This window comes from Triturus cristatus, chromosome 3_1 (assembly GCF_964204655.1).
Source record: "Triturus cristatus chromosome 3_1, aTriCri1.1, whole genome shotgun sequence".
Taxonomy (NCBI): Eukaryota; Metazoa; Chordata; class Amphibia; order Caudata; family Salamandridae; genus Triturus; species Triturus cristatus.
This window is the reverse complement of record NC_140583.1, coordinates 12744210-12756603: the sequence shown is the minus strand read 5'-3', so window position 1 is coordinate 12756603 and position 12394 is coordinate 12744210. Positions and strand designations below refer to the sequence as shown.

At 38.7% G+C, this 12394-nt stretch overlaps 1 protein-coding gene across 5 annotated transcripts in view; it reads left to right on the top strand.

The window, feature by feature from the left end:
• The window catches only part of LOC146859598 (uncharacterized), a 257232-nt gene that overhangs the window by 157950 nt on the left and 86888 nt on the right, over window positions 1-12394 (top strand). The window contains exons 3-4 of one of the 5 annotated variants that reach the window (XM_085646546.1): window positions 9237-9350; window positions 9682-9763. The exons of 2 other annotated variants lie outside the window; for them this stretch is intronic. In XM_085646546.1, coding sequence (XP_085502672.1) covers window positions 9237-9307 — 71 coding nt within the window. In that variant the 3' untranslated portion in view covers window positions 9308-9350; window positions 9682-9763. Of the gene's footprint in view, window positions 1-9236; window positions 9427-9681; window positions 10973-12394 lie in introns of those variants that run through there. 2 more of the 5 variants (XM_085646545.1, XM_085646547.1) reach the window with 2 other exon arrangements.

The following is a 12394-nucleotide window of genomic DNA, read 5'->3' as shown; positions in this document are numbered from 1 at the left end:
AAGTGACCTGCAGTATGGCTTTAGGAAAGGTCTTGGTACTATTGAACAGTGTTTGAATTTGCATATTTTAATTGAAAAATATACCAAAGTGAAAGAGGGACGAATGTTTTTAACTTTTGTGGATCTTACCTCAGCATTCGACTCAGTAACACATTGTAAACTTTGGTTAGTAATGGACAAACTGGGTGTGGATAAGCAGATTATTGACTTCCTGAGAGACCTTTATGCAGGAGCATCGGCCCGAGTAAGATATGGGAAAAATGGTGAATGCACTAGATCATTTGCAATCAGAAGGGGTGTTAGACAGGGCTGTGTCCTGGCGCCGTTTCTTTTTACACTTTATATTAATAACGTGGAAAAGACTCTGATAACACAGTGTAGGGACGTACCAATGGTAGGAAATAGATCAATCCCAATTCTGTTATATGCAGATGATGCGGTACTAATGGCTAGAACACCGCAGGCCATGCAAAGAGTAGTCACTTCCTTTTCGGATTTTATGAACCACCTTGATCTAAGTATAAATTGTTCTAAGACATTCACCATGCACTGTGGGACGGGTGCACAGAGGAAGAAAAAAGTAATCTATATTGGAACTACCCCAGTAGAGGATACCTTAACATTCCCCTATTTAGGGGTCTTAATTGATAGCTCTGGGCTATGGAACAATACTATTAAGACAAGGAAATTGTTGTACTGTAAATCTATCATGGCTTTAAAAAATTTTAGTCGGAAAATAGGGAGGAAACCAATTAAGGAAATATTGACTGTTTACAAAGCAACTTGTGTAGCTATTGCCACTTATGGAGCAGGCCTATGGGGATACGCTAACGTCAGCATACTACAAGTTGTTGAAAACAATTTTATGAAATATCTCCTGGCCGTCCCACAGAGTGTCTCAACATATTCTTGCCATATCGAACTAGGGGAACCATATTTAGAAGACACAATAAAAACTGCACCAGTACTTTTATGGCATAGAATATGGACCGCAGATGAATCTGGTTTAAACCGAATGATTATGGGAAATGCAATGGGTCTAGAGAAGTGTGGGAAAATTAGATGGCTGCATTATATCAATAATTTTCTCATGCTATTGGGACTAGGGGATTATTATACTGATCCGCCTTCTCTTTGCAATATTTCGAGGAAATGTTTAAAAGATAGATGTATGACCTATTTGCAAGAGACCAGAGCGAAAACAGAGTTTAAGAAATCTACGGTAGTAGCTCATGAGCAAATTGTAATTTGCAATAGTTTACAGCCATATCTAAAGCTACAAATGAGTGATTATGAAAGGTTTTTATTGACACGTTTTAGATTTAATCTACTATTTAGATCACTCAGCTTTCCAACTATGAATAATTGGTCAAAAATCATGAGTAAATGTCCCTGCGATGATTTATCAGTGCAATCAGATATGCATATACTTTTCTTTTGTAAATTTTATACTAGACCAAGACAAATGTTTATTGTTCCTTTACTAAAAATGATGGAAATTAATCGCTGTCGCCCTGCTTTTTTAGCTGTACAGAAATTGGATAATATTTTAACTGTCGTATTTATTTCCTCATTCCTTAAAAATGTTTTTAAATTACGGAAAACAATTGAGATCTGAACTTACTCGGTTTTTTATTATATGTGGCCCTATAATTGTAATTTTTATATAAATGTAATTTTGTCTTTGTACTTTTATGGTTATTTTGTATTAATAACCGAATAAAGAATAACTTGACTTGAGTAGAGTTTCCAGCCCAGACGTGCAGCAGACTGAGGTTGGGGTTCTGCGGAGGATGTCTGACCATTCTTTCTGGGTGAAGGTGTGCTTTAGCCCCCCCTCCCACCACATTTGTGCAGGGAATTCGGTGGGAGCTGTGGGCGTGTTTAAGGAATTATAGATATCGACCAGTATTTTTTCATCTTTCGACCGGGTGATAATCCATTTCTCAAAGTGAGTCATTGCCCTCCTAGCATGTGGGCTCACATGGGATCGGGTCACCCAATATTTGATGATATAATGAATAAATGAAAGTTATTATATAGCGTGCAACTACTCCAAAAGTGTCCCGGCACTAAACATGAGAGGCAGTGTTAGAAAGCAGGACCTGTTTGCAGTGTCCCCCCACTTTTTGCTCCATTTGGGGCCCCTGGATGCTGGTTTTCTGACCCTCAGAGTACCCTTGGCTCTGTTGGGCCGGCCCCGGGCCAGTGCTCTTTTGAAAACACAGGTGAAAACACACACATGTAATAGCGTTTACTATATATTAGGGTACACTTACAATTGGCATGACCTACCCTATAGGTCTCTAGTAGATAATAGGGCAGGGGGATTAAAACTACCTATAGGTCCCTAGTATATAAAGAGGCATGGCAGTTTTAGAGACCAGCAGCCCTTTCTGCACTTGTATGTAAACACTGTTGAGCGCCTGAGGTCATTCTAAAGGCAGCCCTGGGTTACGGCACTGCTCTTAAAAGTAAATTCACTGCAAACTCAACTTTGGCAGTATGGGCACTTGAAAAGTGATAATCTACAATAATGTGGCATATCAGGTACCCCCAGGGTCTCTCCTTGGTGTCACAGTTGTGGGGGATCACGTAATTATAAGGAGGGCCCTTATAAGAGATGTTTTATATGCCCTGGAGCAACAGAAATTACACATTTCACTTTCCTCATTGAAGTAAAGTGCCTCCCAAAATCAACTTTGTCCCGAGGAGCACTGTAGAGTGTAGATCTAGATGATTGTGGCATATTCGGAACCCTCAATGTCTCCTCTGGGTGTCGAGGTTCTGTAACTGTAAGATGTTTTATATGCCCTGATGATGGACAAATTGCACCATGCAGTTTCCCCATTGTAGATGCCCGACCCTATAGGATAACATGGAAGTGTTTATGAACGAATAAATATTTTTATGGTTTGAATTAAATTATCATTCACGGACTTTGGAGAATGGTATTGATAAATCTAACAATATACCATTAGTAAATTGATCCTGAAATATATTAAAAAGAAGATATAAGACTTTCTTGTTTGTAAGCCAAAATTCAGCCTCCCAGTAGTCTTCCCTGATTGGCCAGAGTTAACAGGATTAGCCAGGCTGCTTTGAAGAAGTGATAAGTGGTTCACCCATGGAGAGGTTATCTGGTGGAGAGGGCTCTGCTACACCGGAATGCCAGAGCATGAGGGAGGGGTTGTAAAGCATGAAGCTTCATAGAAGGAATAGGGCAGGCAGGGAATGCCAGGTCCATCTACCTCCATCCCTTCTGACCCAGACAGATAGGGGCTTAATTCAGGAATCTGTAGATGTTAAGGGGTGGAGAGCTATGGAACTGAGCCACACTGAGAGTTGGTTTAGTTCGCTCTTCACGCTCTGCTGAGATTTCAGCCATGTCGAATTTTGGAGGAATAGTGTTTTCTGGGAGAAGATTATGCCACATTTGGATAAAGTGGTCATGCTCTGGGGTGTTGCCTTGCACCTCATTGGACAGGAGTGCTCTTCTGTTTGACCCCAGAGAACACTGAATAAATATGTGAAAGGCGCAGAGCCTCTCAGATCTGCTGCTTAAAGCTAAGAGAAGGAGGATTGCCAAGCTGGAAACTTGATTTGCTCCGGCAGCATTATCTGGATATACAGCCCTGTGGATATACTTTGCTTCAAAAGGATTAAAGAGATGAGTCCCTGCATGTTACGGGGTAACAGAGCTCATCTGGATCATCATAACCAAGAGTCCATTGCCTGGAGTGGACCATGTAGGCTTTTAAGGGTTTTGTCCAGGTGCATTGTGGTAATTGTAGTCCCAATCTTTCAAGGACCATCTTGGAGCTTCCAGACCCTTGGATTGTGTTTTGGACACTTTGGACCCTAAAGAAGGAACTTCAGGAAGACGTTCCAGAAGTTTGGAGCACCTTTGGAAAAAAGCTCCACAAGGTGACTGACTCAACCGCAAGAGCCATCTTCGCAACCCGACGCGGATCCAGGTTTGTCTCGCTGAAGAGCTCCAGAAGCCTGACTTCCAGAGTTTTACCAGAAACTCCCTGAAATTCAAGCTGACGAACCCTGAACGAATCCAGACTGGCGAAGAGCATCGAGGGACCCAAGCGTAAAAAAACTCCAGAAAAGTTTTGAAGTCCAAAGGTAAAATTTTGGCTGAAGCCTACCATTCAGAGTATCCACGCAGGCCTCCAATGTGGTTAGCCTGAAAGTTTAACTTTGTCATGGTCAAGCGTGACCAGATGTCCCAGAGTGGCACTATACGTTTCTAAGCACTAGAAAGAGTTTAATCTTTAAAAATTCATAGCTCTGGGTCCCTACATTGGATTATTTTCATTTTTTTTTTATAAATGTTTTTTATTAAACATATATCGGTTCAAATTAACAATACAGAGGAATCAATCAATTTGTACATTGCAATAAGCATGGGAGGAAAAGTGGTATATCATTACAGAAGAGGGAAATGTCACGGGGAGGTGGGGTCATCTCGTTCAATAGAGCGAGGCGGAACTCAAATCTCTCCACGGTAGGCATTCCAAGGGCCCCAGACACGGGACCACTTTTTGGGGCATCCCCTGTCCAAATACACTGTCTTCTCTCTAAACATACACCAATCAAGTTTTATACATAAGTCAATCCCGGCACTCTAAAGTCATATATTGTTCTTGTTGGTTATTAGCCAAAAAGAGAGAAGGACACAGTGATAATGAAAGTAACTGGCTACGGAACAGAATAGGTCCTCACAAAAGTATATATCAGAAAACAATTTAATACATAAGTTTCACAAAAAGGAAAAACACATTCATGAGTGAAAAAATCAGAACTCCCTAGTTATTGAATGACAGGGAGACTTCAATTTTCTGAGTCTTGATACAGAAGGATGACAGCCGACACGTGTTTCGTCACGTATAGTGACTTCCTCAGGGCTGTAAGAAGAATGTCAAGATCTTAGTTTGCACAAAGTACCAACAGTGTGTCGATTTGCACATTAGCAATTTAGTTCAGTCCGTTATTATCATTTCCATTGTGAAGAATAGACAAAGTATGAGGATATTATTGAGTGAAGGGAATGGGAGAGAAGAGAAAGAGGGAAGAAAACGTGAATTGGTTAAGAATATAAACGGTAAGAGAACGGAAAAAAGGGGGTAGTGATTTGACCAGTAAAGAAATTGAATTAGAAAATGGATTGCCCCCACTACCACATCCGGTGTGAAGAGAGTAAAGCGTTGTGTCCCAAGGTAGAAACTGAGCACTAACCTTTGGAATGAGTCTTTGGACGCTTTAAATGTCAAACATATAGTTATGCTACTGTTAGCACGCAGTAATACGTGTGGATAATTTCAAGCGAAGACTCCGACATACGAAGTGGTTCTGTAGGAGTGTATGATAGAGAGCAGGAGTTAGAAAATAGACAATGAACAGACACACACTAGTTGAGTGTGACTATGAACAGAATATAGGTTTTTAATATTAAAAACTAAGGAAATGTAAGTACCCAAGAATTTTTAGAACCTTGTGAAGGTTTGAGAGAGTGATTATTGTCGCCAGACGGTCTCCTGATAAATGTATCAGTTGTATGTTGATAATAGCAGATCTTCCCCAGTAATTTCTAATGCTAATACGAAACAGAAAAGCAGTGATAATGGTTTGATATTATCAAATAGAAGGTTAAAACTGGGGTATTGTCAACTTTAAAAAATTCGGAAATACTGTACCTATTACTATAGAGAAGATCATCCACAAGTAAGAGATTCACAATTCTAATTCTTGTAACCATGAACAAAAGTGATTCGTATTTCAGTATAGGTTCTAGATGTCTTATAGCTATATTTGAAGAACGGGTATCCACCAAGGTATCTAATAATGATAAGAAAAAATATAAGCATGTATGTACAGAATACCCACTTATTCGTCAGAGGGTTAAGAATATTATATACAATACCTAAAAGTCAGGGATGCTGTACCGTGATATGGAACTAGTTTGTAAAATAGAATCAATGGGACGATCTTCATGTAGTCATCTGTGCAGTGATTTCTAAAATGGAAAACAAGTAATGGAGAAACAAATTCATCCCCGATACCTTTTTATTATTAATTAAAAAGACCAAAAATAGGAGGCCTCCTTACTTCGTAAATTATTTGTTGACTACTTTCAATACAACACTACTACAAGACATGGTATAAAACAATTTATAAACTGCAATACAAACTTTGTGGTATACTGCATCATATGCTGCTGTGGACTAATATATGTGGGCAGCACTATCCGCCCTCTCAGGATTAGAATGCAGGAACATTTAAGAGCAATACGCAACAACTTGACGAGCTACCCACTAGCGGTCCATTTCAATTCCCATCACACCTTAGCAGATCTGAATAAAATCAGGTTTCATGGAATATCTCATACTACCCTTGGTACAAGGGGTGGTGACAGGACTCTCAATTTGAGAAAAACAGAGGCTCTGTGGATTATTAAATTACGAGCAGTCGAATTGGGCATCAATTTTGATAAAGAGATGCATGTTTTCTTAGCTTAAACTTCTACTGAGAGAGGCATCACTTACCAGTAGACATCCCAACTTTCTGAAACTACAAATCGTGGTTGAGGATGCCCAAACATGTGAAATGTGAAATGTATATGCTCTTCTCCCTCTTGACATACTGTATAAACCTGAAACATTAGCTGAACTGTGTCACTAATGTCAATGTCTTTCATATGACCTACTGTGTAACCGGAAACATTAGCTATATTGTGTTTACACACTATGTACCACACCACTCGTTGACCAGTAGAATGAACTGTGTCATTAAGGTCAATGTTTCTCATTGAATACATATATGTAATAATATGTTTATTTATATTGTGTTCACACACTTTGTACCACACTACTTCTTGGCCAGTAGAATGAACTGTGTCACTAATGTCAATGTCTTTCACTGAATACATATATGTAACAATATGTTTATTTATACGCCTCAGTGGAACTGGATGGGTAATATTTTTTCTTCTAATATTCCGTTCTCACCACATTCTCCATCTCTTCTCTTTGATATTCTTATTTCCATTACCATATGGCCTCCGCACACACTCTAATACTCGAATTGGACAGAAATGACTATAGTACGCTTTCGTGTTCGCCGCCATAATATCTTTACTAACTAGGTGATATCAAACATTTTTCCAAACCGAACTAGACTCTTAAATTAATTCTATGCGAAAAATCCTTTAAATAAGCTATATATGACTAAGAGTATGGATTCCTTTTCGCGATAATTATATACGTTTTCACAAATCAGACTACACTACACTTACTCTTTACTCGTCTATCATTAATAACGAACTACTATATGAAAAACTCGTAATACATTTATTCAATACCAAATATCCTTTTAATATATGTACCATCACGTATCTATACTCGTAATATGAAGGAACACAAAATGTTCAAAGATGGCCACCTCTTTTCCCCTTTTCTCACTTTCTTAGGGGCTCAACCAATTCAGAACCACATAGGTCATGTTGGCCAATCGTAGATTGTTTTGGTACGGTAAACCAACCGTTCACACAATCGAGTCTGACTGTTCCAAGATGGCCGCCGCTATTTCCATACCTTAATTTTGGATGGCTGATTACGGACCCTCTTCTCTTTTTGCTATAGGTACTATGTAACGCGCGTTTTTCGCGCCAAAACTCGGAATTTCCATTATAAAAAAACTACTCTATACTGACTCTGCGTCCATTTCCGATACGAGAGGACGGGAGTCGATTCTCGGACGAAAACCACCTTACTAGGAGGTAAGCGCGTCAAGAAACACTGTCCGTGTAGACAGGTGTCTATCAGTCGCAGTTCCCATTTTTGGAAGCCATTTGATAATTATTACTTGTTATTAGCAATTATTACTTTTCGTGACAAATGTCCGATTATTTCTCAATATATATCCCATATACAAATTTACACGAGAGGACATTAATATAAGTGAGCCATACCAAGTAGGTTCTAACATTGACTCTATTACTCCACTAACGGGAAATTAACACAATCTAGTTGGATTCCTTGTTTTCTATACCATAATGGATAATTGCTTGCGATTGTGATATTCCTTCCCTTTAGCGGCCCAAAAACATACCGTTTTATATTTCCCCTTTTTTCATATAGTATATAAATACATCGGATGAACATGGGGAAAAAAATTTTATTAATGGCCACACTGTTGCGTACTAGTATAACCCACATATCGTGGTAAAATTATGGTTGCGACACCACTTAGGAACAGGATTGCATGACTGATGTCAGCAATAATAAATATCCAAAAATTAAAAATTTTTTTAAAAATATGTTAGGTGAAGCCTACTGTGTTTTTAATTCAAAAAATTTTTTCATGCTTTTTAACATTATATTCTCGCCCTGCACTGTCTTCCGTAGGGCTTACCAGAGCCGGCTCATGCACTTCACCCAATTTGATGAAGTCAACAAATAATTTACGAAGTAAGGAGGCCTCCTATTTTTGGTCTTTTTAATTAATAATAAAAAGGTATCGGGGATGAATTTGTTTCTCCATTACTTGTTTTCCATTTTAGAAATCACTGCACAGATGACTACATGAAGATCGTCCCATTGATTCTATTTTACAAACTAGTTCCATATCACGGTACAGCATCCCTGACTTTTAGGTATTGTATATAATATTCTTAACCCTCTGACGAATAAGTGGGTATTCTGTACATACATGCTTATATTTTTTCTTATCATTATTAGATACCTTGGTGGATACCCGTTCTTCTTCAAATATAGCTATAAGACATCTAGAACCTATACTGAAATACGAATCACTTTTGTTCATGGTTACAAGAATTAGAATTGTGAATCTCTTACTTGTGGATGATCTTCTCTATAGTAATAGGTACAGTATTTCCGAATTTTTTAAAGTTGACAATACCCCAGTTTTAACCTTCTATTTGATAATATCAAACCATTATCACTGCTTTTCTGTTTCGTATTAGCATTAGAAATTACTGGGGAAGATCTGCTATTATCAACATACAACTGATACATTTATCAGGAGACCGTCTGGCGACAATAATCACTCTCTCAAACCTTCACAAGGTTCTAAAAATTCTTGGGTACTTACATTTCCTTAGTTTTTAATATTAAAAACCTATATTCTGTTCATAGTCACACTCAACTAGTGTGTGTCTGTTCATTGTCTATTTTCTAACTCCTGCTCTCTATCATACACTCCTACAGAACCACTTCGTATGTCGGAGTCTTCGCTTGAAATTATCCACACGTATTACTGCGTGCTAACAGTAGCATAACTATATGTTTGACATTTAAAGCGTCCAAAGACTCATTCCAAAGGTTAGTGCTCAGTTTCTACCTTGGGACACAACGCTTTACTCTCTTCACACCGGATGTGGTAGTGGGGGCAATCCATTTTCTAATTCAATTTCTTTACTGGTCAAATCACTACCCCCTTTTTTCCGTTCTCTTACCGTTTATATTCTTAACCAATTCACGTTTTCTTCCCTCTTTCTCTTCTCTCCCATTCCCTTCACTCAATAATATCCTCATACTTTGTCTATTCTTCACAATGGAAATGATAATAACGGACTGAACTAAATTGCTAATGTGCAAATCGACACACTGTTGGTACTTTGTGCAAACTAAGATCTTGACATTCTTCTTACAGCCCTGAGGAAGTCACTATACGTGACGAAACACGTGTCGGCTGTCATCCTTCTGTATCAAGACTCAGAAAATTGAAGTCTCCCTGTCATTCAATAACTAGGGAGTTCTGATTTTTTCACTCATGAATGTGTTTTTCCTTTTTGTGAAACTTATGTATTAAATTGTTTTCTGATATATACTTTTGTGAGGACCTATTCTGTTCCGTAGCCAGTTACTTTCATTATCACTGTGTCCTTCTCTCTTTTTGGCTAATAACCAACAAGAACAATATATGACTTTAGAGTGCCGGGATTGACTTATGTATAAAACTGTTAACTACGAGGATTGCCTTGCATGACACGTATACTTTAGTACTCAGGTAGTAGGGTGCTTTCTAATCCCGAGTGGCACCACTTATTCAACTTGTTACTGATATTATCAATTTTCCGGCAAATATTACTATACACCCAACTTGATGCTAACTAATGCTATGATGTGCATCCTCTGATACATTACTACCCCAGTTTCTTGTTGATGACAATTTATGTGGAGGGTAGCACTCAGTTCTTCAGATTGGGATATTTGTCTGACTGGTTATAACAATTCAATCGATACCAATAATCTGACATTACCATTTTATAGAATATCCGACATTGGCTGCCTCGGAGATGGAAACATTTGAGGCAGAAAGAAACGCTTTACTCCAAGAACTTTTCACTGGCTCGGCACAGAAGGTGCCTAACCCCAACAAAAATGAGGAAAAGGAAGGTCTTAAATTGAAATTTATAAAATTAGAACGGGCACGCAAACAGGAAGTGTCCAGGTGGTGGGACTCCATTATCCTAAAACGATATCTGGATATCAAACAAGTCCCACGTGGACTACGAATCATAATTTTCCCCACCTTCGAAGACCTAGATGCAGACCTTTTGAAAGAATGGGAAGAATTGAATCTTTCATCATCATATAGAATGATGGACATTCTGATACGACATGCAGATAGAAAAAGAGAGCTGTTGTTACAGGAAATAGACAAACTAGAGGCCGAAATTAAGAGTCTAAACCTAGAGGAGGCAACTGCTAAAAACTACAAAATTCTGAAAGATGTGCTCAACTCACATCAACTTTATATCAAGGAGAAGAAATTGCGCAAACTGAAAAGAGACGACAATGATTATAAAAATGGTAGAGTTTTCACGTTTGCAAAAAAGTTCGATGACATACAATCGAAACAATCAAATGCCTACAAACCTCCTAAGCCAGCTAGCACAGTACCTTCCACCAGTGGTTCGGATGTATCTAGTATACATAGTGAGACAACTAATGAAGAAGAAACCGAACCGACTGTAACTGATACGTTACACAAAACAAACTCATCCTCTTTTTTAGAGGAAATGGCACGTTATCGAAAAGGGAATCGTATAAACTATGGGCCACAAAATTCAAAAAAACTAGGAGGGGGGGCAACAAACGAAAATCCAAGGGAAGGAGCCACCACTCGCTCTGCAACCCGGAATCTGAAGAACTGAGTCTACCCCTTATTGTGACAGAATGTACATCGAATCTTGCTAACAGTGACAATGTATCAATTATCAATTTGTCTGATCTAGAACTGTCTGAAATTGATACCAATGTTCTTAGTAGGGGTCTGAGCTTCTGCCCTACAAAATTACCTGACTTTACAAGTGTACATGTAGATGTATTCAAATTTGTCCGAAAACTAAAATTAAAAAAATTCTTTGCCAACCAAACTGTACCGGTGCACTCTATTAAACCAGCTCCGATCCCTTGTAACAAAACCATCAAAGAGATACAAGACATACATCTTTTACTTTCTCTTGACGACCTTTCGGACACACCCCCTACTATGACTGATGTTCTTTCAGACTTAGATATCATGCCTGATTTTTCTTTGGACAGTGGTCTTAAACAAAAGTCCACATTTATGCCCAACCTACATGCAGATAATGTGGTAGACACCTTCTACAAAGCGGTAACATCTGATCTCTACAGACTAGAAGACAAATATAACCACAATCGTGGACACATTAAGTACAATCTCAGCAAAGAAGAGAATAAGGCTTTGAAAAATCTTACAACAAAAAAAGATGTTATTTTTAAGGAAGCAGACAAAGGTGGCAATATTGTGGTCATGCGTGATATTGATTACATACAAGAAATTGAAAGGCAACTAATGGGGGAATTGTCCTATACGAAGCTAACTGGGAATCCCCTAAAAGAGATTACTTCATTAATGTGCACCAAACTGACAGCTTGGCGGGAATCAGGTCTCATTTCTGATGTGGAATATAGATACCTCTATAATCCAACACCACGGTCTCCCTGCATTTACATGCTACCGAAGGTACACAAACCCAGTGCCTTCCCGCCTGGCCGACCAATAATATCTGGGATAGGTTCCCCCACGGAACACATCTCAGAATACGTAGATGTCTTCCTACAACCATTGGTACACAACCTACCCTCCTATATAAGGGATACCGGAGACTTACTGAGTAAACTAGAAGATATGGAGTGGACCAATGACCTTACATTTGTAACTATGGATGTATGTTCTTTATACACTTGTATTCCTCTAGAAAAAGGCCTCTCAGCCCTAGCGGATTGTCTCTCACATAGGGATGCCACATTTTTCGAACATACTCAAATGATCCTAGATCTGACTCGTCTCATCTTAGAAAATAATGTCTTCCTACATCAAGACACCTGGTATA